At 37.2% G+C, this 26,732-nt stretch overlaps 1 protein-coding gene across 6 annotated transcripts in view; it reads left to right on the top strand.

The window, feature by feature from the left end:
* The window catches only part of FAM135A (family with sequence similarity 135 member A), a 75,108-nt gene that overhangs the window by 14,925 nt on the left and 33,451 nt on the right, over positions 1–26,732 (top strand). For 5 of the 6 annotated variants that reach the window (XM_043439210.1, XM_043439206.1, XM_043439209.1 and 2 more), the window contains one exon: positions 7,895–8,050. The exons of the other annotated variant lie outside the window; for it this stretch is intronic. In XM_043439210.1, coding sequence (XP_043295145.1) covers positions 7,895–8,050 — 156 coding nt within the window. The remainder of the gene's footprint in view (positions 1–7,894; positions 8,051–26,732) is intronic. 6 annotated transcript variants of the gene reach the window in all.

Here is a 26,732-nt window from a genome sequence, read left to right as displayed (position 1 = left end):
TTGTATACTTTTGTTTTTATTTCCATTACTCTAGGAGGTGGGTCTTAGAGGATCCTGCTGTGATTTATGTCAAAGAGACGTGTCTGCCTATGTTTTCCTCAAAGACGTTAATAGTTTTTGGTCTTACATTTAGGTTTTTAATCTATTTTGAGTTTATTTTTGTGTATGGTGTTGAGACGAGTTCTAATTTCATTCTTTTCCACGTAGCTGACCAGTTTTCCCAGCACCACTTATTGAAGAGACTCTCTTTTCTCCTTTGTATATTTTTACCTTCTTTGTCAAAGATAAGTTGCCCATAGATATGTGGATATTCTGGATATTCTGCATATAAATGAAATAGCAGAGACAATTTACTGATCAGAAGTGTGCTTTTTCCTCCTGTTAGTTAACTCAGAGACTTTCTGGACAAATTTTTTTAAGCATTACTTGAATTTACATACTTTTATAAAATGATATTGTTTAGAAATGGAAATTTATTTTATTTCAAGAAATGAGTTTCTCTTGGGTTATTTTTCTACCAGTTCGTTCTTGCAATTAAATTGAATAGATTTTTGTTTTTCCTTTTCTTCTCCATGGAACTAAATGTTTTGACTATTTTAGGATCCCTGTGTATTTCACTGTTGTTTGGCTATGTTAATGGAAGACATCAGAAACATGAATCAAACAAAAATATATATTTGACTTTGGGATATATTTCTGTATGTAAATATAAATGAGAACCTGATCCCTTTGAAAAAGATATTTACCTTCTTGTAAAATTATACATAGAAGAGACAATTTCATATCCCATTCTAGCAGCTTCCCCCACAGTTCAAGTAAGTTAAATGTCTTCTTTTAAAAAAAGAAAATCACTTATATCGTTATAATAGTTGTCCCAAAGGATTTTAGAAATAATAAGATGTTTGTGATAAATGTAGAAAAAATATACTGACTTATTCACTGACATTAAAGGAAATTTGAGTGAATAAACATATGATACTCCCTGATGAATAGGTAAATGATCACTGAAAGCTACCCAGTTTTTCACAAGTTAATAATATTAATGCATCTATATCAAAATCCTGTTGGAAACTTTAAAATTAAACTTATTCTAAAGGTCACTTGAAGCAAGGTAAGAATGACTAAGAAAAACTTTTGAAAAAAATAGTAATATAGAGGGACTTGCCCAAGTGGATGCTGAAATATATATAAAAACTACAGTAAAGGAAATAGAGTAGGATTTATCTAAAAGAACAGAAAGACAAATCAATGGAACTAAATAGCACTGGAACAGTCATTAAATATGTGTAAGAATTGAGTATATGATAAAATTTCACAAACATTCAGTTACATAGTAGCATGGCAAAATAACATGTTATAGAAGCAAATTCTAAATGGACTTGAAGAGTTAAATGTCAAAAAAACCTGTAAGACAAATATATGTATACTTGTATATATAAGCAATCTATCCTTGGAATATGAAATAACTTCTTCAGAGTAACAGTAAACAATACGATATTAATGATTTAAAACTTCTTTAAAACAAAATAAAACATAAAGTTGAACAGAAGCAATAGACTGGAAGAAAATATTTACAATACCTGAAAGTGGCAAATGATACTGAAAATATATAAAGAACTCCTATGTATCAGTTTCAAAACACCCCTGGGAGAAGTGGGTACACATAGAGGCAATGTACAGAACACAGTTCTTAGAGCAAGTTAGCTGTTTAAGTGACACTCATTCTTACTGAAGACCAAGGAGATGCAGATTTAAGCAATAAAGTGGTTTTTTTTACCATGAAATTTGGAGAAATGAAAGTGATTGCTAATCTCCATCATTGGTAAGGTGGTAAAGAAACTAGTGTCTGCATAGGCTGTTGGTAAGGGTAGAAATGGTACATTTTTTTGGTCAGTTCATCATCTGTTCCAAAAACACCCACATGCTCTGCTACAAAATAGTTTTTATTTAGAAATGTATTCCACAAAAAGTACTAATTCATTTCAATAAATGTAAAACATTATCAACTACCATGTAGCCATTTAAAAGAATTAGGTGAATCTCTGTGGAGAAGGCAATGGCAGCCCACTCCAGTACTCTTGCCTGGAAAATCCCATGGACGGAGGAGCCTGGTAGGCTGCAGTCCATGGGGTTGTGAAGAGTTGGACACGACTGAGCGACTTCACTTTCACTTTTCACTTTCATGCATTGGAGAAGGAAATGGCAACCCACTCCAGTGTTCGTGCCTGGAGAATCCCAGGGACGGGGGAGCCTGGTGGGCTGCCGTCTATGGGGTCGCACAGAGTCGGACACGACTGAAGTGACTTAGCAGCAGTAGCAGTAGCAGCTGTGCATTGACGTGGATTTTTTAACTCAAGAAATACATATTCCTCTATGATGTAGGGTACTGTTTTCATGCTGAAAAACTCTTTAGGATATATTAATAGTAAAAATAAATTGGAGAAAAATATGAATATGATTTTTATATGTTAGAAAAGCTATGTAAATATTTGATCATTTTTATGTGATTAGATTGCATATAAAATATTTATTGTAAAGTAATTAGCCTCCAACTAATTAAAATAAATGGGAAAAAAATATTTGAAAGGATACATACACACACACACATACACATTTCAACTATAAATAATAATATAGAAAAGAATACCACAAAGAATGAGGCTATAAAGGAAAACATTTGTTCTTTACTCTATTTCCATCTATATTAAGTTTTAAGAAACACATATGTACTCAGATATTACTAATGAATTTTACATGCTCATACTTAATTTCAGTATTTAAGTGGACATCATAAAATTGAATATAAACTAGGGTAGATAGACTAGACAGAAGATGGAATAATATTTAAACAGGTCTTATAAATCAGTAAGAAATCCTGTAATATCCCATTTTTAATATTAATATAGCTTAGACACCCAGTTATCCAGTTATAAAATGCTAATACGTATGTGAAAAAAAATTTAATTATAAAAGAAGCAAAAATTTAAATATTCTGACATGATTTTTAACCTGTCAGATTAGCTGTGATTTTTTTATTTATTTATTTTTAATTGAAGGATAATTGTTTTACAGAATTTTGTTGTTTTCTGTCAAACCTCAACAGGAATTAGCCATAGGTATACATATATCCTCTTTCTTTTGAACCTCCCCCGCATCTCCCACCCCATCCCACCCGGCTAGGTTGATATAGAGCCCCTGTTTGAGTTTCCTGAGTCATTTGGCAAATTCCCGTTGGCTATCTATTTTACATATGGTAGTGTAAGTTTCCGTGTTACTCTTCCCATACTTCTCACCCTCTCCTCCCCTCTCCTGATGTCCATAAGTCTATTCTATATGTTTGTTTCTCCACTGGTACCCTGTAAATGAATCATTCAGCACCATTTTTCTAGATTTTGTATATATACGTTAGAATACGATATTTATCTTTCTCTTTCTGACTTACTTCACTCTGTATAATAAGTTCTAGGTTCATCCACCTCATTAGAACTGACTCAAATGTGTTCCTTTTTATGACTGAGTAATATTCCATTGTGTCTTTATCCATTCATCTGTCTAGGGACATCTAGGCTGCTTCCATGTTCTAGCGCTTCAATGAACCATGGGATACATGTGTCTCTTTCAGTTTTGGTTCCCTCAGGGTATATGCCTAGGAGTGGGATTGCTGTGTCATATGGTGATTTTATTCCTAGTTTTTTAAGGGATCTCCATACCGTCTCCCATAGTAGCTGTATCAGTTTACATCCCCACCAGCAATGCAAGAGCGTTCCCTTTTCTCCATACCCTCTCCAGCATCTATTGTTTGTAGATTTGTTGTTGATGGCCACTGGGTAGTCCACTGGGGTTTGCTCCTGAGGCTGCCCTGGAGGACTTGGGTCTGCCCCAGTGAGGGCCAGGTGCAGAAGTCGTGCAGCTGCTTGGGTCACAGGGGCCCTGGCAGCACCAGGTACTCAGGGGAGTTGGCAGCTAGGACAGCAGGAAACACAGTGCTCTAGAAGGGTATGGCTCGAAGAGTCGGACACGACTGAGCGACTTCACTTTCACTTTTCACTTTCATGCATTGGAGAAGGAAATGGCAACCCACTCCAGTATTCTTGCCTGGAGAGTCCCAGGGACAGAGGAGCCTGGTGGGCTGCCGTCTATGGGGTCGCACAGGGTCGGATATGATTGAAGTGACTTAGCAGCAGCAGCAGAAGGGTATGGCAACCTGTATTGATCGATACGCTCCAGTATTCATGCCTGGAGAACCCCCTGAGAGAGAAGCCTGGCAGACTACAGTCCACAGGGTCACAAATAGTTGGACACGACCAAAGCGACCCTGTGTGTGTAGACACAAGACTTTTTTTGATCTGTGGCAGCTCTGCCCCAATGAGAGTTGAGTGTGAAGGTGGCGCAGCTGCTTGGTTTGCAGGGACATGGACTGCCTCCACCACAGGAGTTAGGGCCCTCTCAGAGTCTTTTATCGAGCCTCCTGTCGCTGGCAATCAGAGGGGCTCTGTGGCCAGTCTTTCTCCGCAGCTCTGCCCGTTCAGGCACATAGAGGGCCCCCCGGCTGCAGTCCTGCTCTGTAGATGGGCGCGTCAGGCACTTAAAGGTGCTCCCTGGGTGGGGTCCTACTGTGTAGTTCAGTGCATCAGTGGCTTGATGGGCCAGCCTCTCTATTGTTGAGCTCTCGTTGCTGGCAGGTGGGGAGAGCAAGGCTATGGTGATGACTCAACCCCCTACGCATGACTCAGCAGTGTCTCCTTGCTTCCATGGCTGCCTGGCTTTCCTCCACAGGCATTTCCCACCACAATATCCTCCCTCACATCCCCTCGGTCTGTCCCTCCGCAGTCAACAGGCAACCCTCTCCCTGGGATTGATTGCTCCACAATCCCTAAACTCCAGCTCCCAGCTGCTGCACTTCCTAGGGGACCTGTATCCCTGTCCGGGGTATGTATGGCTTCAGCAAGGACTGTCTGATTCTCATTCCATTTAGGCTGCCACAGATCAGCTGTTTCACTCTCAGCCTTAAATGTTTCTCCTGTGACTCAGACAATTGCTCCAATGTAGGGATCGGACCCCTGCTTCAGTTCCTCCAGCCACTGAGTGCAGGTCTGGTCCTACTAGCACTCCTGTTTTTCCTCGTAGTCGCTTTGTCCTACCAAGTTTTGCGTGGTTCTATATATTCTTTTCCACTGGTCAGGTACTCCTGTCGTCTGTCAGCTGGTGTTCTGCATGACTATGATTTTTTTTAAATAACAGTATAATCTTTGTTGAGTTATGGTGAGATACAGATTCCCATACCTTGTAGATCTTTTTCACAGATGAATTTGGCAGTATGTATCCAACACCATAAAAAATATTCCTTCTCAATTCGTACCAAATAAACAATCAGAAATTCATGTATAATGTAATTTGTGATATTGTAAAACATTAACCTAAATAAATACCCAACGATAAGACAATGGTGAAACAAATCATGGGATACTCATAATGTAAAAACATTGTGCAACGTTAAAGGTGATGCTTTCAACAAATATTTGATGATACAGGAAAATGCCCACACTGTGTTATTCAGTGAAAGTGGCATAAAAATATGGTTCTGGTTTTTTCCTTTCTGTAACTGAAAATAATTGAAGACTGTATACTAAAATGAACTTTATTTTTTTCAGTCAAAAAATGTTAATGAATGCTATGAAAAGGTATACATCTATATAAAACAAAATAATGAATTTATTTTTAAAAATATTATACAAGTATAAATGTCTTATTATTCCTACATTTATATATATAAAAAATCTTGTCAAACTTAATTCCAATTTTCTTTTTAATATAAAAAAGAATTATTATTTCTATTTTGACACTTATCATAAAGAGTTATATAAACCAAAGGGTAATTTGTTTATAGGATGCTTTTCCCAATAATGAAAATACCAAAAGTCCTTTCTCAGAAACTTGATGCCGTGCTGCCTGAGAAATACAGTTAATAAATACAAGGTATCTAGACAGCCTTGCTCTCTGGGGGGAATTATTTTTACTTGTGTGTAGATTATACAGGCGTAGAATTGCTTGCCTTACACAGTACTCTTTAATTACTGTAAAATACTTAATTCTAGTCTTCTTTTGCTAACTTCATTAAACTCATTCTTGAAACCATACTACAGGTTTCAGCTTATTTATACTCCATTTTAATCTTCTGTGTGTTAAGAGACATAAAAAACTTGGTAGCTTTATCTCTAATAATATTTATGCATCATCCCTGAGGCAAAACCCTTCTGTAGAATTTCTGTGTGTGTTGAGCTGGTGTTTATCATCTGTTGACTCGTTAGCTTCCATTCTAGAATTTTGGAATTTGTCAGTATTTTCTGTATTTCTCCTTGTATTCTGGGAACTTTTTCCTTATCTTTAGCCTATAATTCCTTATTCATTCATTCATTCATTCATTTATTTGTTTGGTACATATCTATTGAGTGACTACTGTGTACTGGTTACCAGTCACAAGTGAATAAGACATGATCCCTCCCCTTCTTACTTATTTTGCTGAGTTTTTGTTTTATGTGTCCTCTGAGTTAAGAAGATAAGTGGAAGCTTGGTTCAGGTCAGGGAAGAAAAGCCTGCTGAATTTCAGACTTTAAAAAGGGGTCTGTATAAACAAAGAGAGTATCATATATGATGAGCAGCATTTAGGGGTTTCATTTGTTTTTTAGAAGGGGACTGGTGCAGATATAATGAGTATAAATGGGGACATGGTGAATTGTCCAAGCATAGTTGTCCAGTTGTTGTTGGGTCTAGACATCAGGGATACTTGATCCAGAGAGATAGATGTAGTGGTGGTTGGTGTGCAGGTGGAGATGAGCTGTGGGAGTGGCTGTTAACTTGAGTCTGAATACACAACCTCCCCCATCTTTATGGTAGGAAAGTGAAATCAGCACCTGTGTGTATATTTAAAGTAGATTTCCTAGTGTTACTAATAATTAAAGACAAATTTTTCCATCAAGATACTATTTGCATAGAAGCTGACTGCTGCCTTAGTGGATAAAACGTCCTTCTGAGAAATATCATTCTGCTTTATAGTCTTTGTTATTCTTTGTTTAGAAGTTCTTACTTTATCAATTCAAGAAAACTAAAAGCCTTCAAGAAAATCTACCTCTCATTCAGTACTCTTAATTTCTGTCATCAATTAAGATGAATATTTAAATAAACAGGACAGCTTAAATATCACTATTAGAACATTCATAATATATATACATATAATAAATATATATTTGTTTACCCACTTTTCTCTCCTCATTGGACTGTGAGCTTTTCATGTTAATCTTGGTGTCTGTAGAATGTAGCCCCCTAGCCTGTAAAATGTGCTTAATAAATATTAGATGCATGAATTGTTAGAAAAGAAGAAGAAAGAAGTGTTTGACAACTCTGGGAAAGGGTTTCTGTGAGCAAAATAAAATCTAGGAGCAGAGATGTGAAGGAAGAGCAGCTTTAGAGAGAATCTCAATCCTTTCCGAGGAGCACATGACCTTTAAATTACTTAACTGATTGAAAATAAATCATATTTAAAGATTTCACAATTTTTCAAAAATTTTATAACTTTGATCATGATTTGTTGTGCTTAAAATTCCTAGTTTTAGTGTTTGGATTTGATCATGTTCTATAGAATCCTGATTTGTAACTTTAGACTATATCTGATATTCTTTCAGATATTGAAATATTAGTTAAATTGTCAAAAATGCTAGAGTAACTACCAAGATAGGAAAAAAGCCATTGGTCAGTTGGTCTCTCTCTACACACACATGCAAGCATGCACAAATGCACATATTTTAAAACTAAAAAATCTGCCTTTGTATTAATATACAATATACGTGTTATGGTAATTCTCAGAGAGTAGTTAAGTTTTTTTTTCTTGTCATTTCAGAAAATAGAAAATCCTGATGAACTGGCAGAACTTATAAATATGAATCTTGCACAACTTTGCTCACTTTTAATGGCTTTATGGGGACAATTTCTGGAAGTTATAACACTACATGAGGAACTAAGACTATTACTAGCACAAGAGCACCATACTCTGAGGGTAAGTTATAAAAAAAATAAGAGCATTTTAACGAGTACTGTCATTTATCTTTAGAAATTTCTTATGAATAAAAATTCTGATTTTTATCTAATATGTTCATAAATGAGAAAAAAGACATCTATCATTGTGGTATTGTTTGATTGTTATCAAAGTTAATAATAGAACAATACACTTGAGTATATGACCTATCTCAGTTATAACCCTTGCTACTAAGAGACACCACCTATATGAAATAAAATATACAATACAGAATAGCTCTTGGAATCCAGGAACAGGAATTATCACTAGATCTCTGAAGAAAAAGAAACCAGAACTAAAAAGCCATCTCAGAATAGACAGAATGTGTCTCTCCAAACCTCGTACTCCCTCCTTTCCTCTCTTCTTCCTTCACCTCATTTAGAGATATACATTATGAACTTTGCAGGATTGGGGGAGTAATCTAGACATGCAGGTTGTTATAGGTCTGATATGGACACTATGCAGAAAATTTTGTACAATTTTACTGTGTCAAGAAGCTTCAAGATGTTAAATCTCTGTCTTTTCAGCCTTATCTCCTTATGTACTCTGTATGCACATTAATTTTCCTGAATTAGTGCCACAAAACATCATGTGTATTTTCTTTTCTTTTTTGGTTTTTCTTTTCTTAATTATAAAGCACAAGTGAAAGTGTTAGTTGCTTAGTCATGTCCAACTCTTTGTGACCCCATGGTCCCTCCATGGAATTCCCTAGGCAGGAACACTGGAGTGGGTTGCCATTCCTTGCTCCAAGGGATCTTCCCAACCCAGGGATCAAACCAGGGTCTCCTGCATTGGCAGGTGGGTTCTTTACCATCTGAGCTACCACACAAAGCACAATATATAATCAAAATCAGAAAAGTTCATAAAACATGCACATTTTAACAAGTGGTTAAAAGCACATACCCTTTTAACGATCACCCAGATCAAGACATAGAGTATTGTCCATACCACAGACATGTTCTGTGTATTTGTTCCAATTTCTACCCCTTTATGACATTTACAAGGAAGCACCATCCTTCTCAGTAAGTTCCTCCTTTCTCTTTTCGTTATTCAGCCTATATTACTGAATTCTGCATAAATGGATTCATACAGTGTGTATTCTTTTGTATAGTGCTTCTTTCAGTCAAGATTTTGTTTTGGAGATTAATCTATTTTGTTGTTGTTGTTAGTAACTGTAGCTTGCTCATTTTCATTGCTATACTGTATTTCCATTTGAATATACCTACAATTTGTCCATTTTACTGTTGATAAGTGTTTGGATTATTTCAGATTTATAGCTACTGTAAACCAAGCTGCTGTGAATATTCTTACACATATTTCCTGTCATAACAGTTTCTGTGATGTATTTACCTATGAAAGCGATTGCTGTGTCATAGGGTACAAATAATGTCAATTCTGTTATGTAATGCTACCCTGGTTTCCAAAGTGGTGCTGATTTTCACTCCCACAAGCACCATATGAAAGTTCTTACTCCACCTCCTCCCCAATTCTTAATATTGGCAGACTTTTAAACTTTTTCAAGATGGATATAAAATGGTGTATCATTTTGGTTTTATTTGTATTTTTTGATGACTTGGTAATAGTTGAGCACCATTTTGTATGACTGTTAGCTGTGTAGATTTCCTGTTTGTGAAGTACCTGTCCAAACTGGCTGCCCATTTTTCTATTGGATTAGTTTTCTTTTTCTTCTTGATTTATAATAGTTTTCTGTGTATTCTAAGTACTGATCTTTGTTAAATGTTTTATAAGTCTTTTCTGATTTCATGGTTTTTTCCACTATCTTCATGCTGTCTTTTGATGAAGTAGAGGTCTTAATTTGTCGTTGGAACTCAAGAGGAAAGCCAGACAGAGACACACCTGTATTTGGACATAATATGTACAGATCAGCAAGGAAGATGTGACATTTTCAATAAACGATATTGGGACAATTGGCTATTATATAACTGAATTATATAAAATTCAGTTCCAGATGGACTAAAAACAGACATGAAAGGCAAAATCATAAAGTTTCTAAAATAGGGAACTATCAGAAATATTACAGAAGTAGTAAAACTTACTCCCATATATTCTTTGTCAGAATCACAGGTTACCATTTTGGCACATTTGCTTCATCATTCCTTCTTTTTGTCAGTAGATATACATTCCCAGTCACTCAACTGGTAAAGAATCCTCCCACAATTCTGGAGACCCCAGTTCGATTCCTGGATCAGGAAATTCTCCTGGAGAAGGGATAGGCTACCCGCTCCAGTATTCTTGAGCTTCCTTGGTGGCCCAGGTGGTAAAGAATCCACTTGCAATGCAGAAGATCTGGGTTCAATCCCTGGGCTGGGAAGAGCCCCCTGGAGGAGGGCATGGCAACGTACTCCAGTGTTCTTGCCTAGAGAATCCCCATGGACAAAGGAGCTAGTGGGGTTCAGTCCATGGGGTCCAAAAGAGTCAGACACAACTGAGTGACTAAGCACAGCACAGCACACATGTAAATAGACACACACATATATTTTTTTTCTGGGCCTTTTGATAGTTACAGACATTATGCTCAGTTTTTCCTTAAATATTTCAGGACATATTGACTAAGAACAAAGATATCCTCTTACTTAACCACAGTACAGTGATCAACTTTAAGTCATTTAATACTGAAGCTAAAGGCAAAGGAGAAAAGGAAAGATAAACACATTGGAATGCAGAGTTTCAAATAATAGCAAGGAGAGATAAGAAAGCCTTCCTCAGTGATCAGTGCAAAGAAATAGAGGAAAACCACAGAAAGGGAAGGACTAGAGATCTCCTCAAGAAAATTAGAGATACCAAGGGAAAATTTCATGCAAAGATGGGCACAATAAAGGGCAGAAACCTAAAGGCAGGGACCTAACAAAAGCAGAAGAGATTAAGAGGTGGTGGCAAGAATACACAGAAGAACTATACAAAAAAGGTCTTAAATGACACAAATAACCATAATGGCATGATCACTCATCTAGAGCCAGACATCCTTGTACGCAAAGTCAAGTGGGCCTTAGGAAGCATCACTATGAACAAAGCTAGTGGAGATAATGGAATTCCAGTTGAGCTATTTCTAATCCTAAAAGATAATGCTGTGAAAGTGCTACACTCAGTATGCCAGCAAATTTGGAAAACTCAGCAGTGACCACAGGACTGGAAAAGGTCAGTTTTCATTCCAGTCCCAAAGAAAGGCAACGCCAAAGAATGTGCAAACTACCGCACAATTGCACGCATCTCACACCCTAGCAAAGTAATGCTCAAAATTCTCCAAGCCAGACTTCAACAGTAAGTGAACTGTGAACTTCCAGATGTTCAAGCTAGATTTAGAAAAGGCAGAGAAACCACAGATCAAATTGCCAACATCTGCTAGATCATTGAAAAAGCAAGAGAATACCAGAAAAACATCTACTTCTGCTTTATTGATTACACCGAAGCCTTTGACTGTGTGAATCACAACAAACTGTGGAAAATTCTTAGAGAGATGGGAATACCAGACCACCTGACCTGCCTCATAAGATACCCATATGCAGGTCAAGAAGCAACAGTTAGAACCTACATGGAACAACAGACTGGTTCCAAATTGGGAAAGGAGTACATCAAGGTTGAATATTGTTACCCTGCTTATTTAACTTATATGAAGAATACATCATGCAAAATGCTGGGCTGGATGAAGCACAAGCTGGCCTAAAGACTGCCGAGAGAAATATCAATAATCTCAGATACGCAGATGACACCACCCTTATGGCAGAAACCAAAGAAGAACTAAAGAGCCTCTTGATGAAAGTGAAAGAGGAGAGTGAAAAAGCTGGCTTAAAACTCAACATTCAAAAAGCTAAGATCATGTTATCCAGTCCCATCACTTCATGACAAATGGATGGGGAAACAATGGAAACAGTGAGAGACTTTATTTTGGGGGGCTCCAAAGTCACTGCATATGGTGACTGCAGCCATGAAATTAAAAGATGCTTGCTCCTTAGAAGAAAAGCTAGACCAACCTGTTAAAGACAGCATATTAAAAAGCAGAGACATTACTCTGCCAACAAAGGTCCATCTAGTCAAAGCTATGGTTTTTCCAGTAGTCATGTATGGATGTGAGAGTTGGACTATAAAGAAAGCTGAGCATTGAAAAATTGATGCTTTTGAACTGTGTTGTTGGAGAAGACTCTCGAGAGTCCCTTGGACTGCAAGGAGATCCAACCAGTCAATCCTAAAGGAAATCAGTCCTGAATATCCATTGGAAGGACTGATGCTGAAGCTGAAACTCCAATACTTTGACCACCTGATGTGAAGAACTGACGCACTGGTAAAGACCCTGATACTGGGAAAGATTGAAGATAGGAAGAGAAGGGGACAACAGAAGATAAGATGAGATGGTTGGATGGCATCACCAGTTCGATAGACATGATTTTGAGCAATCTCTGGGAGTTGGTGATGGACAGGGAGGCCTGGCGTGCTACAGTCCATGGGGTTGCAAAGAGTCAGACATGACTGTGAGTAACTGAACTGTACTGAAATACTGATACCTACTCCATGATTCATTTTTAAATCTGGTCAGTTGTCTTAATAACACCCCGTGTGACAACCTTTTCCAAGATCAATCTCAGGGTCACACATTGCAGTAAGTTATCACATCCCTTTAAACTCTTCAAACTCATTTAATCTTGATTCTTCCTTTTCTTTTCTTTGTCTTTCACAACTTTAGCCAGTAATTTTTAGACCAGTGTTCAATCTGGTCTTCAATTTCATTATGATTAGATTTAGATGTTATAGTATTATTCCTACATTTTATTTCTTTTTCAATCAATTTTGGTAAATTATATTTCTCAAGGAGGTTTTTTTTTTTGTCTCAATATATTGATTTATTGGTCTTAAATGAATTCAGAATAATTCTGAAAATTCTTGAAAAGAATTCAGAATAATGATAGTGAAGATGATCCAGGATCTCGAAAAGCCTGGAAAAACTAAAGAACAAACAAACAGAGGTGAACAATACTTTAGAAGGAATTAATAGCAGAATAACTGAGGCAAAAGAACAGATTAGTGACCTGGAAGATAGAATGGTGGAAATCACTGACACAAAAGAGAATGTAGAAAAAAGAATGAAAAGAAATGAGGACAGCCTAAGAGACCTCTGGGATCATACATATTGCCTTAATAATTGCCTTAAATGTAAATGGATTAAAGACCCCAACCAAAAGACAAGACTGGCTGGGTAGATACAGAAACAAGACCCATAGATATGTTGTCTACAAGAGACCCACCTCAGACTTACAGACTGAATGTAAGGGGATGGGAGAAGGTGTTCCACATATAGTGAATTTATAAGAAAGCTGGAGTAACAATACTCCCATCAGACAAAATAGACTTTAAAGAAATCCATGGCTGATTCATGTCAATGTATGGCAAAAACCACTACAATATCATAAAGTAATTAGCCTCCAACTAATAAAAATAAATGGAAAAAAAAAGACTGTTATAAGAGACAAATAAGGACACTTGATAATGATCAAGTGTTCAATCTGAGAAGAAGATATAACAATTATATATGCACCTAACATAGGAGCACCTCAATATGTAAGGCAAATACTAACAAATATAAACAGAGAAATCGACAGTAACAGAATAATAGTGGGGGACTTTAATACCCCACTTTCATCAGTGGGCAGATCATCTAGACAGAAAATTAAAAAGGAGCACAGACCTTAACTGACAATTTAGATCAGTTGGATTTAATTGATATTTATAGAGTATTTCACCCAGAAGTGGCGACTTTACATTCTTCTCAAATGCACATGGAACACTCTCCAGGATTGACCACATGCTGGGCCACAAGGCAAGTCTTGGTAAATTTAAGAAAATCAAAATTATATCATTTTTTCTGTCACAAAGCTCTGCGATTAGAAATAACCCACAAAAAAATACTCTAAAAAACATAAATACGTGGCAGCTAAACAATATGCTACTCAGAAACCATTGAATCACTGAAAAACTCAGGAAATTAAAAAAAAAAACTTAGAGCCAAATGAAAATGAAAGCACAATGTCAAAAATTTATGGGATGCAGCAAAAATAGTTATAAGTGGAAAGTTTATGGCAATACACAATTACCTCAAGAAACAAGAAAAATCTCAAGCAACCTAACCTTACACCTAAAACAATTAGAGAAAGAAGAAAAAGCAAACCTACAGTTAACAGAAGGAAGGAAATCATAAAAATCAGAGCAGAAATGAATGAAATAGAGACAAAGAAAAAAATCTCAAAGATCAATGAAACTAAAAGCTGGTTCTTTGAAAAGATAAGCAAAATTGATAATCCTTTAGCCAGAAACCAAGGGAAAAAAGGGGAGGATTCAAATCAATTAAATTAGAAATGAAAAAGGAGAAGTTACAACTGACTCCATAGAAATACCAAGGATCATGAGAGACTACTATGAACAATTGTATGCCAATGAAATGGACAACTTAGAAGAAATGCACAAGTTCTTGGAAAGGTACAGTCTCCTTAGACTGAACTGAGATGAAATAGAAAACATGAACAGACCAGTCACAAGCCCTGAAATTGAAACTGTTATTAAAAACCTCCCAACAAACAAAAAGTCCAGGTCCTGACTTCACAGGCAAATTTTATCAAATGTTTAGAGAAGAGTTAGCACCTCTCCTTCTGAAACCGTTCCAAAATAATTGCAGAAGGAAAACTCCCCAGTTCATTTTATGAGGCCACCATCACTCTGATACCAAAACCAGACAAAGATACCCCCCCACACACAGAAATTATAATCCAGTATCACTGATGAACATAGTTGCAAAAATCCTCAACAAAATACTAGCAATCTGTATCCCACAATACATTGAAAAGATCTTGCACTATGATCAAGTGGGATTCATCCCAGGGATGGAAGCATTTTTCATCATCCACAAATCAATCAAGGTAATACACCACATCAACAAATTGAATAATAAAAACTATATGATCATCTCAATAGATGCTGAAAAAGCTTTTGATGAAATTTAGCACCCATTTATGATTAAAAACTCCAGAAAGTGGACATAGAGGGTACATAAATCAACATAATAAAGACCATATTTGACAAACCTACAGCTAGCATCATACTCAATAGTGAAAAGCTGACATTCCCTCTAAGATCAGGAATAAGACCAGGATGTCCACTCTTGCCTCTTTTATTCAACATAGTTTTGGAAGTCCTAGCTATAGCAATCAGAGAAGAAAAAGTAAGGGGAATCTAAATTGGAAAAGAAGTTAAACTATCACTGTTTGCAGATGACATGATACTATACATAGATCCTAAAGATGCTACCAGAAAATTACTAAAACTCACCAATGAATTTGGTAAATTTGCAGGTTACAAAATTAATACACAGATCTGTTGCATTTCTCTACACTAACAATGAAAGATCAGAAAGAGAAATTCAGAAAGCAATTCCATTTACCATTGCATCAAAAAGAATAAAATACCAGGGGATAAATCTACCTAAGGGTACAAAAACCCTGTACTCTGAAAACTGTAAGATACTGATGGAAGAAATCAAAGAAGACATAAACAGATGGGAAGATACACCATATTTTTGGACTGCAAGAATCAATATTGTCGAAATGACTGTAGTACCCAAGGCAATCTACAGATTCAGCAGAATCCCTATCAAATTACCAATAACATTTTTCACAGAACTAGACCAAAAAAAATCTCAAAATTTGTATGGAGACACAAAAGATCCCAAATAGCCAAAGCAAGCTTAAAAAACGGAGCTGGAGAAATCAGGCTCCCTGACTATACTACAAAGCTACAGTCATCAAAACAGTATGGTACTGGCACAAAACTAGAAATATAGATCAATGGAACAGGATAGAAAATGCAGAAATAATCCCATTCACCTATGGCCAATTAATTGATGACAAAGGAGGCATGTTGGAAAGACAGTCTCTTCAACAAATGGTGCTGGGAGAATTGGACAACTACATATTAAAAAAAAATGGAATTTAGATCATTTTGTATGTGTATAGACCATATACAAAAATAATCTCAAAATGGATTAAAGACCTAAATGTGAGATCAGACACTGTAAAACTCCTAGAGGAAAGCATAGACAGAACACTCTCTGGTATAAATCACAGCAATGTCTTTTTCAATCCATTTCCCTGAATAATGGAAATAAAAACAAAACAAATGGGACCTACTTAAACTCAAAAGCTTTTGCACAGCAAAGGAAACAATAAACAAAATGAAAAGACAACCCACAGATTGGGAGAAAATATTTGCAAATGATGTGACTGATAAGGGGTTAATCTCCAGAATTTACAAACAGTTTGTGATGCTTAACAGCATCGAAACCAACAGAGCACTCAAAAAATGGACAGAAGACCTGAATAGATATTTCTCCAAAAAGGACATATAGATGGCCAGCAGACACACGAGAAGATGTTCAACGTTACTAGTTATTAAGGAAATGCAAATCAAAGCTGCAGTGAGATACCACCTCACACTGGTCAGGATGGCGATCATCAAAAAACCGACAAAAAATAAATGCTGGGGAGGGCATGGAGAGTAGGCAACCCTCTTATACTGTTGGTGGGAATGTAAATTGGTATAGCCACTATGGAGAACAGTATCAAGTTTCCTTAAAAAACTAAATATAGAGCTACCGTATGACCCTGCAATCCCACTCCTCAGCATGTATCAGGAGGAAGACATGATCTGAAAGGATACATGCACCCCAGTGTTCATTGCAGCACTGTTTACAATAGCCAAGACATGGAAGAAGCCTAAATGTCCATTGACAGAGGAATGGATAAAGAAGATGTGGTATTGCTGGGCACACACACTGAGGAAACCAGAATTGAAAGAGACACGTGTACCCGTGTTCATTGCAGCACTGTTCACAATAGCCAGGACATGGAAGCAACCTAGATGTCCATCGGCAGGTGAATGGATAAGAAAGCTGTGGTACGTCTACACAATACACAATACACAATAAGAAAGCTGTGGTACGTCTACAATACTCAGCTATTAAAAAGAATGCATTTGAATCAGTTCTAATGAGGTGGATGAAACTGAAGCCTATTATACAGAGTGAAGTAAGTCAGAAAGAAAGACACCAATATAGTATATTAATGCATATATATGGAATTTAGAAAGATGGTAATGATGACCCTATATGTGAGACAGCAAAAGAGACACAGATACAAAGAACAGACTTTTGGACTCTGTGGGAGAATGCGAGGGTGGGTTGATTTGAGAGAATAGCTTTGGAACATGTATATTACCATATGTGAAACAGATCATCAGTCCAGATTGGATGCATGAGACAAGTGCTCAGGGCCGGTGCACTGGGACGACCCAGAGGGATGGGATGGGTAGGGAGGTGGGAGGGGGGTTCAGGATGGGGGACACATGTGCACCCATGGCAGATTCATGTCAATGTATGGCAAAAAGCACCACAATATTGTAAAGTAATTAGTCTCCAATTAAAATAAATTAATTTTTTAAAAAAAGATGTGGTATGTGTATACAATGGAATATTCCTCCATTAAAAAGAATGAAATAATGCCATTTGCAGCAACATGGGTGGACCTAGACCATGTCATACTGAGTGAAGTAAGTCAGACAGAGAAGGATAAATATCATATGACATCCCTTACATGTGGAATCTAAAAATAAATGATACAAATGAACTTACTTACAAAACAGAAAGAGACTCACAGATTTAGAAAACGAATTTATGGTTGCCTGGGGGAAGGGATAGTTAGGGAGTTTGGAAGATCATGAACACACTGCCGTATTTAAAATGAATAACCAACAAGGACCTATTGTATAGCACATGGAACTCTACTCAGCATTACATGCCAGTCTGGTTGGGAGAGGGATTTGGAGAGAATGGATACATGTGTATAAATGGCTGATTCCCTTCTCTGTTCACCTGAAACTGCTACACCATTGTTAATTGGCTATACTATACCCAATACAAAACAAAAGTTTAAAGTCTGAAAAAAAATAATGCTGGAATTTTAGTTTAAATAAAATCTATAAATCAATTTAGACAGAATTTTCCCCTTAATTATATTGAGCCAATCTGTGAACATGGCCTGGCTCCCCATTTACTTAGGTCTTCTTTAATTTCTGTCAGAAGTGTTTTGTAGTTTTCAGTCTCTTAAATTTATTTATAAGCTTTTTATGTGATTATATTATATGATGTTATAAATGGTCTTTTAATTTCATTTTTTTAAAGGCTGTTACTAGAGTATAAAAGTACAATTGATTTTTGTGTATTGACTTTATATCCTATGACTCTGCTAAACTTATAGGTATAGTATATTATAAATCTAAATTGGGTCATGTTGATTCATAGGGATGTTTAATCAATATTCTAGATTGCCATTTTTTCCCTCTCTGCTTTGCTGTTTTAAAGACATCCCGTTGTCGTCTGTCCTCCATACTCTGTGATATTAAATCAGTCACTGGTATCAGGGTTCCCAGCCCCTGGGCCGCGGACGGGCCTACAGAGCAGCAGGTGAGGGGCAAGCAGTGCGCAGAGCTGCTGCTGCGTTTACAGCTCCCGCCACTCACGGTACCTCTTGGGCTCCGGCTCCCGTCAGGCCAGCAGTGGCGTGAGGTTCTCATAGGCGCATGAACCCTACTGTGAAACTGTGCCTGCAAGGGCTCTAGGGTGTGCTCCCCATACGAGAGTCACCTGAAAACCACCACCACCACCCCCTTCCATGGAAAATTGTCTTCCACTAAACGTGTCCCTCCCTGCTGCCCAAAAAGTCGGGGACACTGATTTATACTGCTGCTCTCCTCCAGCTACTGTTAGGGTCTTCTCTTTATCTTTGTTTTTTAGCAATTTAATTCTGATCTGTCTTTTCTTTTCTTAGTTTATCTTCCTTATGATTTGCTTTAATTCTCAGGTCCACAGTGTGATATTTTTATCAAAATTTTAGCCATAACTATACATTTTTTTATGCCCTAGTATTTCTCTCCACTCTCTCTCTGGCACTCTCATATCACTTATGTTACACTTTTGATATTTTGAGGTCTTTAGTTCTTTTTCTCCATGTTGTTTGGAGTGAATAATTTTTGTTATTCTATCTCTGAATTCACTAACTCATTTCTGTAGTGTCTGATCTGGTCTAAATCTTACTTAGTAAAATTTTCATTTCTGATATTATACTTCTTACTTTCAAAATTTCCCCTTGGTATTTTTTTTTAATGGTTTCATTTTTCTGCTGAGGTTCCTCATCTCTTCCTTCATTATGATCAGCTACTCTCAGTCATTTGGTAGTGTATAATTATTGCCTAGAAGTACTTGCATGGACTTCTGGTTTCTGATCTGGTTTGTAAGAGACCTAGACTTCATCACTTCCTTTCTACCAACAAGAAAAGAGCTGAAGAAACCAAATGTCAACACATCTTTTTATATTCATTTGAGAATTGAGGCCACATGATAAACTTCTGCCCACCTCCCCCCAACTGGAAAGAGAGAGAGCCAGTTACAGAGAATCACATCTTGCTAAAGCAGAAACATATCCATGAACAGAACAGTACCAGGGGAGCAAAACTTACACTGGAATTGACAAATTTCTGGAGACTCGGTGTGGACAAGTTTGAGAGAGCAACTCCAGAGGGCCCAGTCTTAGGGGATACCCACACTTCTATGAGTTTTAGCTCGAGGAACCCTACCAGATTTGCATAATGATGATCAAAGAAATCCCCTCTTGCAGGGAGAGGTGGAAATAGTCACTTGTAGATACATTCAGAACATTCTGTCCTTCTTAACAAGACCTTCCTCCTCAGAAGCTGTCTTTCTGGAGCCCAGCTGACCTGGAGGACCCAATTCCAACCCTCTCTAGCCATTCACTTGGGGAAGGAAAATTCCCAACTTACATTATTAGAGGATTGCAAATTAAAACAATGAGATGCCATACATACCTGTAAGAATGACTAAAATCAAAAACACTGACAACACCAAATACTGATAAGGATGGGGACCCAACAGGAATTCTCATTCATTGCTGTTGGGAATGCAAAATGGTGCAGCCAGTTTGGAAGATGGTTTGGCAATTTCATACAAATCCAAACATACTCTTACATTACAATCCAGCTATCATGCTTTTTCATTTTTTCCCCAAATTAATTGAAACTTAGGTCTACACAAAAACCTGCACATATGTTATAGCAGCTTTTTTCACAATTGCCAAAACCTGAACCAAACTGTCCTTCATCAGGTGAGTAAATAAACCTTTGTTTATCCATATAAGGGAATTTTTTTTCAGAAATAGAAGAAATGAGCTATCAAACCATTAAAAGACATAGAAAAACCTTAAAAATATATTTTTGCTAAATGAAGCCAATCTGAAGAGAGTTACTTACTATATGATTCCAACTGTATGACTTTCTGGAAAGCGAAAATCTAAAGATATGATCAGTAGTTGCCCGGGGCTCAGGGGAATTGGGAGAGAGTCAAGTGGGTGGAGCACGGGAGATCTTTAGGAAAGTGGAACTGTTCTCTATGATATTGTAATGGTAGATATTTGTCTTTAATACATTTGTCAAAGCCCATGCCATGCACAATACCAAGGGTGAACCTTAATGAAATAATGAATTTTAGTTAATGATGTGTCAACATTGGTTCATCAGTTATAACAAATGCATCAAATTATTGGAGAAGGAAATGGCAGCCCACACCAGTATTCTTGCCTTGAAGACACCATGAACCAAGGAGCCTGGCAGGCTACAATCAATGGAGTGGCAGAAGAGTGGGACACAACTTAGCAACTGAACATCATCAAATTATAACAAATACAAGACACAAATAATAGGAAAAACTTGGGGGGTTGGTGTATACTTGGAACTTTTTATACTTTCTGACCAGTTTTTCTCTAAAACTGCTCTTTAAAAAAAAAAAACTTTAGTTTTAAGTTTTTTTTTTTTTTAATTCTTGCTTGCTAATTCTAGCATCTGGGTTATTGTGGAATCTACTTCAACAAACTGCTTTTATCTCTTGATTATAAGGTACATTTTCCCACTTCTTTGCATGTCCAGTGGGTGTTTTTCAGGGCTTGAAGCAGTTGCTCCATGTATTTTGTCCAGTTTTGTAAGTTGTTTTCAGTAGGGTCAATCGAATACCAGTTTCTCTGTTCTGGTCTCAGTGAAGTTAAGTAGTGCTTTTCAACTTTGGCTGTGTATTAGAGTCATCTTGGGAACTTTAAAAATTACCAGTGCTAAATGGGGCCCAGACATGGATAGATTTTTTAAAGTTCTCCAATTGATTAACAGGGTTGGGTGGTAGTAGTGGTTTAGTCACCAAGTCACGTCTGACTCTTTGCTACCCCATGGACTGTAGCCTGCCATACTCCTCTTTCATGAGATTTCCCAGGCAAGAATACTAGAATAGGTTGCCATTACCTTCTCCAGGGGATCTTCCTAACTCAGGGATCAAACGTGTGTCTCCTGCTTGGCGGGCAGATTCTTTACCCCTGTGTCACCTGAGAACACTTAGGCCTTTCCCTAAATAAGAAGATTCTGCTAGGGGGAGTGGGAGCTGAAATCTAGCCTGTCTTCCCTCGAGGCAGGTTCAACCTGCCTCTGGCTATGGAAAGAATACCTTTTTGTTTTAGTTCCTGTTTTTTTTGTTTTCCTTTTTCCATTATGGTTTATCACAGAATATTGAATATTGTTCCCTGTGCTATACATTAGGGCCTTGTTTATTTGGTCTGTATATAATAGTTTGCATCTATGAATCCCAGACTCCCAGTTCTTCCCTCCTCCTGTCCTCCTCCTCCTTGACAACCACAGGTCTGTTCTCTGTGAGTCTGTTTCATAGATAAGTTCATTTGTGTCATATTTTAGATTCCACATATAAGTGATATCATTGGGTATTTGTCTTTCTCTGTGACTTACTTGACTTAGTATGATAATCTCTAGGTGCATCCGTGTTGCTGCAAGTGGCATTATTTCATTCTTTTCTATGGCTGAGTAATATTCCATTGTCAGTACACACACATACACATACGTACATGTTCAGTCACTCAGTCATGTTTGACTCTTTGTGACCCCATGGACTGCAGCACGCCAGGCTTACCTGTCCTTCACCATCTCCCAGAGCTTGCTCAAACTCATGTTCATTTGAGTCAGTGATGCCATCCAACCATCCCATTCTCTGTCACTCTCTTCTGCCTTCAATCTTTCCCAGCATCAGGGTCTTTTTCAGTAAGTCGGCTGTTCTAATCAGGTGGTGAAAGTAATGGAGCTTCGTCTCCAGAAGCATCAGTCCTTCCAGTGAAATTCAGGTTTGATTTCCTTTAGGACTGACTGGTTTTATCTCCTTGCTGTCCAAGGGACTCTCAAAAGTCTTCTCCAGCACTACAGTTTGAAAACATCAATTCTTCAGTGCTTAGCCATTTTTATGGTCCAACTCTCACAGCTATATGACTGCTGTAAAGACCATAGCCTTGACTATACAGACTCTCGGCAAAGTGATGTCTTTGCTTTTTAACACACTGTCTAGGTTCATCATAGCTTTCCTGCCAAGGAGCAGGCGTCTTCTGATTTCATGGCTGCAGTCACCATCCACGGTGATTTTAGAGCCCAAGAAGAGGAAATCTGTCACTGCTTCCACCTTTCCCCTTCTAATTTGCCGTGAAGTGATGGGACCAGTTGCCATAGTCTTAGTTTTTTTAATGTTTAGTTTTAAGCTGCCTTTTTCCCCCTCCTCCTTCAACCTCATCAAGAGTTTCTTTAGTTCCTCTTCTCTTTCTGCCATTAGAGTGGTATCATCCACATATCTGAGGTTGTTGGTATTTCTCCTGGCAATCTTGATTCCAGCTTGTAACTCATCCAGCCCAGCATGTCTCATGATGCACTCTATGTGTAAGCTGAATAAACAGGGTGACAGTAAACAGCCTTGTCATACTCTTTCGCAATCCTGAAGCAGTTGGTCATTCCATACAAAGTTCTCACTGTTGCTTCTTGACCCGCATACAGGTTTTTCAGGAGACAGGTAGAAGGTGGTCTGGTATTTCCATCTCTTTAACACAGTCTGTTATGATCCACACAGTCAGAGACTTTAGTCAATGAAACAGAAGTAGATTTTTTTTATGGAATTCCCTTGCTTTCTCTGTGATCCAGCAAATGTTGACAATTTGATCTCTGGTTCCCCTGCTTTTTCTAAACCCAGTTTGGACATCTGGAAGTTCTTGGTTCACATAATGCTTGAGCATAACCTTACTAGCATGGGAGATGAGTGCAATTGTCTGGTGGTTTGAACATTCTTTAGTACTGCCCTTCTTGCTATTTGGGATGAGGATTGACCTTTTCCAGTTTTGCGACCACTGCTAGGTTTTCCAAATTTGCTGACATATTGAGTGCAACACTCTGATAGCCATCATCTTTTAGTATTTTAAATAGCTCTGCTGGAATTCCATCATCTCCACTAACTCTATTGACATTTAGTGCTTCCTAAGCAGTGCTTCCTAAGGTCCACTTGACTTCACACTCCAGAATGTCTAGCTCTAGGTGAATGACCACACCATTGTGGTTATCAAGGTCATTGAGAAATTTTTTGTACAGTTCTTCTGGGTATTCTTTCCATCTCTTCTTGGTCTCTTTGCTTCTATTAGGTCTTTACTATTTCTGTCCTTTATTGTACCCATCTTTGGATGAAATGTTCCTTTGACATTTCCAATTTTCTTAAAGAGATCTCTAGTCTTTCCCCTTCTGGTGTTTTCCTCCATTTGTTTGCATTGTCCATAGAAGGCCTTCTTGTCTCTCCTTGCTATTCTCTGGAACTCTGTTTTCTGGTTGGGTGTGCATTTTCTTTTCTCCCTTGCTTTTCACTTATCTTCAGCTATTTGTAAAGCCTCCTCAGACAATCACTTGGCCTTCTTGCTTTTCTTTTTCTTTGGGGTGGTTTTGTTCACTGCCTCCTGTAGAATATTAGGGAACTCTGTCCGTAGTTCTTCAGGTACCCTCTTTACTAGATATAGTCCCTTGAATCTATTCGTCACCTCCACTGTATATTCATAGGTGGTTTGATTTTAGTTGTTCCTGGCTGGCCTAGCAGTTTTCCCTGCTTGTTTTAGTTTAAGCCTGAATTTTGCTATGAGAAGCTTATGATCTGAGCTATAGTCAGCTCCAGGTCTTGTTTTTGCTAACTGTATAGAGCTTCTCCATCTTCCGCTACAAAGAATGTAATCAATCTGATTTTCCTATTGACTATTTGGTGATTTCCATGTATAAATCATCTCTTGTGTTGTTGAAAAAGGGTATTTGCTATGACCAGTGCATTCTCTTGGCAAAACTCTGTTAGCCTTTGCCCTGCTTCATTTTGTACTCCAAGGCCAAACTTGCCTATTATTCCAGGTATCTCTTAACTTCCTGCTTTTGCATTCCAATCCCCTCTGATGAATGCTGTGCTGTGCTTAGCCACTCAGTTGTGTCCAACTCTTTGCGACCCCTGTGATGAATAGGACATCTTTTTTTGACGTTAGTTCTAGGAGGTCTTCTAGGTCTTCATAGAACTGATCAACCTTCAGTTTCTTCAGCAGCGGTGGTTGGGGCGGAGATTTGAATTACTGTGATGTTGAATGATTTGCCTTGGAAACGAACAGACATCATTCTGTCATTTTTGAGATTGCACCCAAGTGCTGCATTTCAAACTCTTTTGTTGATTGTGAGGGCTACTCCATTACTTCTATGGGATTCTTGCCCACAGTAGTAGATATGATGGTCATCTGAGTTAAAGTCACCCATTGCTGTCCATTTAGTTCAGCGATTCCTAAGATGTCAGTGTTTATTTACTCTTGCCATCTCTTGCTTGACCACATCCAATCTACCTTGATTGTTGGACCTAACTTTCCAGGTTCCTATACAGTACTGTTCTTTACAGCATCAGATTCTACTTTCATCACCAGGCACATTCACAGCTGAATGTTGTTCCCACTTTGGCCCTGCCCCTTCCTTCTTTCTGGAGCTATTAGTAGTTGTCCTCTGCTCTTTGCCAGTAGCATATTGGACAGCTTCCGAACTAGGGGACTCATCTTTCGGTGTCATATCTTTTTGCCTTTTTGTACAGTTCATGGGGTTTTCATGGCAGGTGTACTGGAGTGGTTTACCATTTCCTCCTCCAGTGTATCACATTTTGTCAGAACCCTCCACTGTGACCTCTCTGTCTTGGGTGGCCCTGCTTGGCATGGCTCATATCTTCATTGAGTTACGTAAGTCTCTTCACCATGACAAGGCAGTGATCCATGAAGGGGTTTTCAGGAAATAAGTCTAACAAAAAGGCAGCTTTGTTTTTATCCAATATGTGCTTTTTAAAGGGCTGATTTTCTCTTAAATTATTTCTGATCATTTTACATGGATACTTTGTAATGTTCCTCATGGTTCCCTACCTTCTGAAGTAGAGTGTACAGAACCTAAGTTAGCCTTTTGAAAATGAGTTAGTTACCATTATGCACCTTGTGTAGGGAGGCATTTTTGTTTCAGCATCAAGTTGTTTCTTTGGCCTCATATACTTAACATACACTTAATGCCTCTGTACACAATCTATATTCAGTAACTCTCCTTTTCCCTTGGTTCATTTGCTCTTTTAATGTACTGTGGAGTGGGAAACCAAATAACTTAAATCACTTAAAATTTTATCTAATAATAAGTATAAATCAGTTTTGTATAAAAAGTGGACTCTAAAGTATCCTACTGTGAGCGTAATACAAGAATGTAAAGAATATTTGTTCAGTAAACATTTGTGAGATGTGTTCTTTCTTCAAGGCAACATAAATAATACATCACATATTTAGACTCTACACTAATGATTAGACTTTAACTTGGATGTGGATATATAAAATTATTTAGTAAATATTAATAAAATATTATGTTTTAATAACATATTAAAACACATTTTGATATAAAAGTATTTCATAAATATTATATTTAACACAATAATATTGTATTTATGATAATAAAATATATTCTAATACATATTTAATAAATAAATATTTTAATACTTTAAAATTATTTAGTAAAATATTATATTTAATATATTTAATAAAATATAAGTATTGCATTTAATAATTTTAACATATTTAATAATAAAATATATTTTAATTATTTGCTAAATAATTATTAAATAATTATTGTATTTAATAATATATTTAATAATGAATACTATTTAATTATTTATTGAATAATATTTAATAAAATAATTTTCCTTTATAATTAATTTTAATAACTATAATAAGCATAGTTACACTGATAACAAATAACTACTTAAAATTATCATAATAAACCTTATTTAGCACTTTAAGCAACATATTAGGATGAACACAGATAAAAGAAATATTTAATTCTGTAAAGCACTGTAAACACCCATTTTGAACCCTTGAAGGCTATTTTTTTTTTTAACTTCCTGGTTAAATTTTGAATAGTTGATGTTGCCAAATGAGTGGATTCTTTAAAATTAGGGTACATATTCAAAGCTTGTTTTACAATTATGTTTGCATGCTAAGTCACTTTAGTCGTGTCCGATTCTCTGTGACCCCATGGACTGTAGCCCACCACGCTCCTCTGCCCATGGGGTTCTCCAGGCAAGAATAACTGCAGTGGGTTGCCATGCCCTCCTCCAGGGATCTTCCCGACCCAGGGGTCAAACCTGTGTCTCTAA

This window comes from Cervus canadensis, chromosome 20 (genome assembly GCF_019320065.1).
Source record: "Cervus canadensis isolate Bull #8, Minnesota chromosome 20, ASM1932006v1, whole genome shotgun sequence".
NCBI classification, from domain to species: Eukaryota; Metazoa; Chordata; class Mammalia; order Artiodactyla; family Cervidae; genus Cervus; species Cervus canadensis.
Note: the sequence above shows the minus strand (reverse complement) of the source record. Positions and strands in the feature narration are given on the sequence as shown.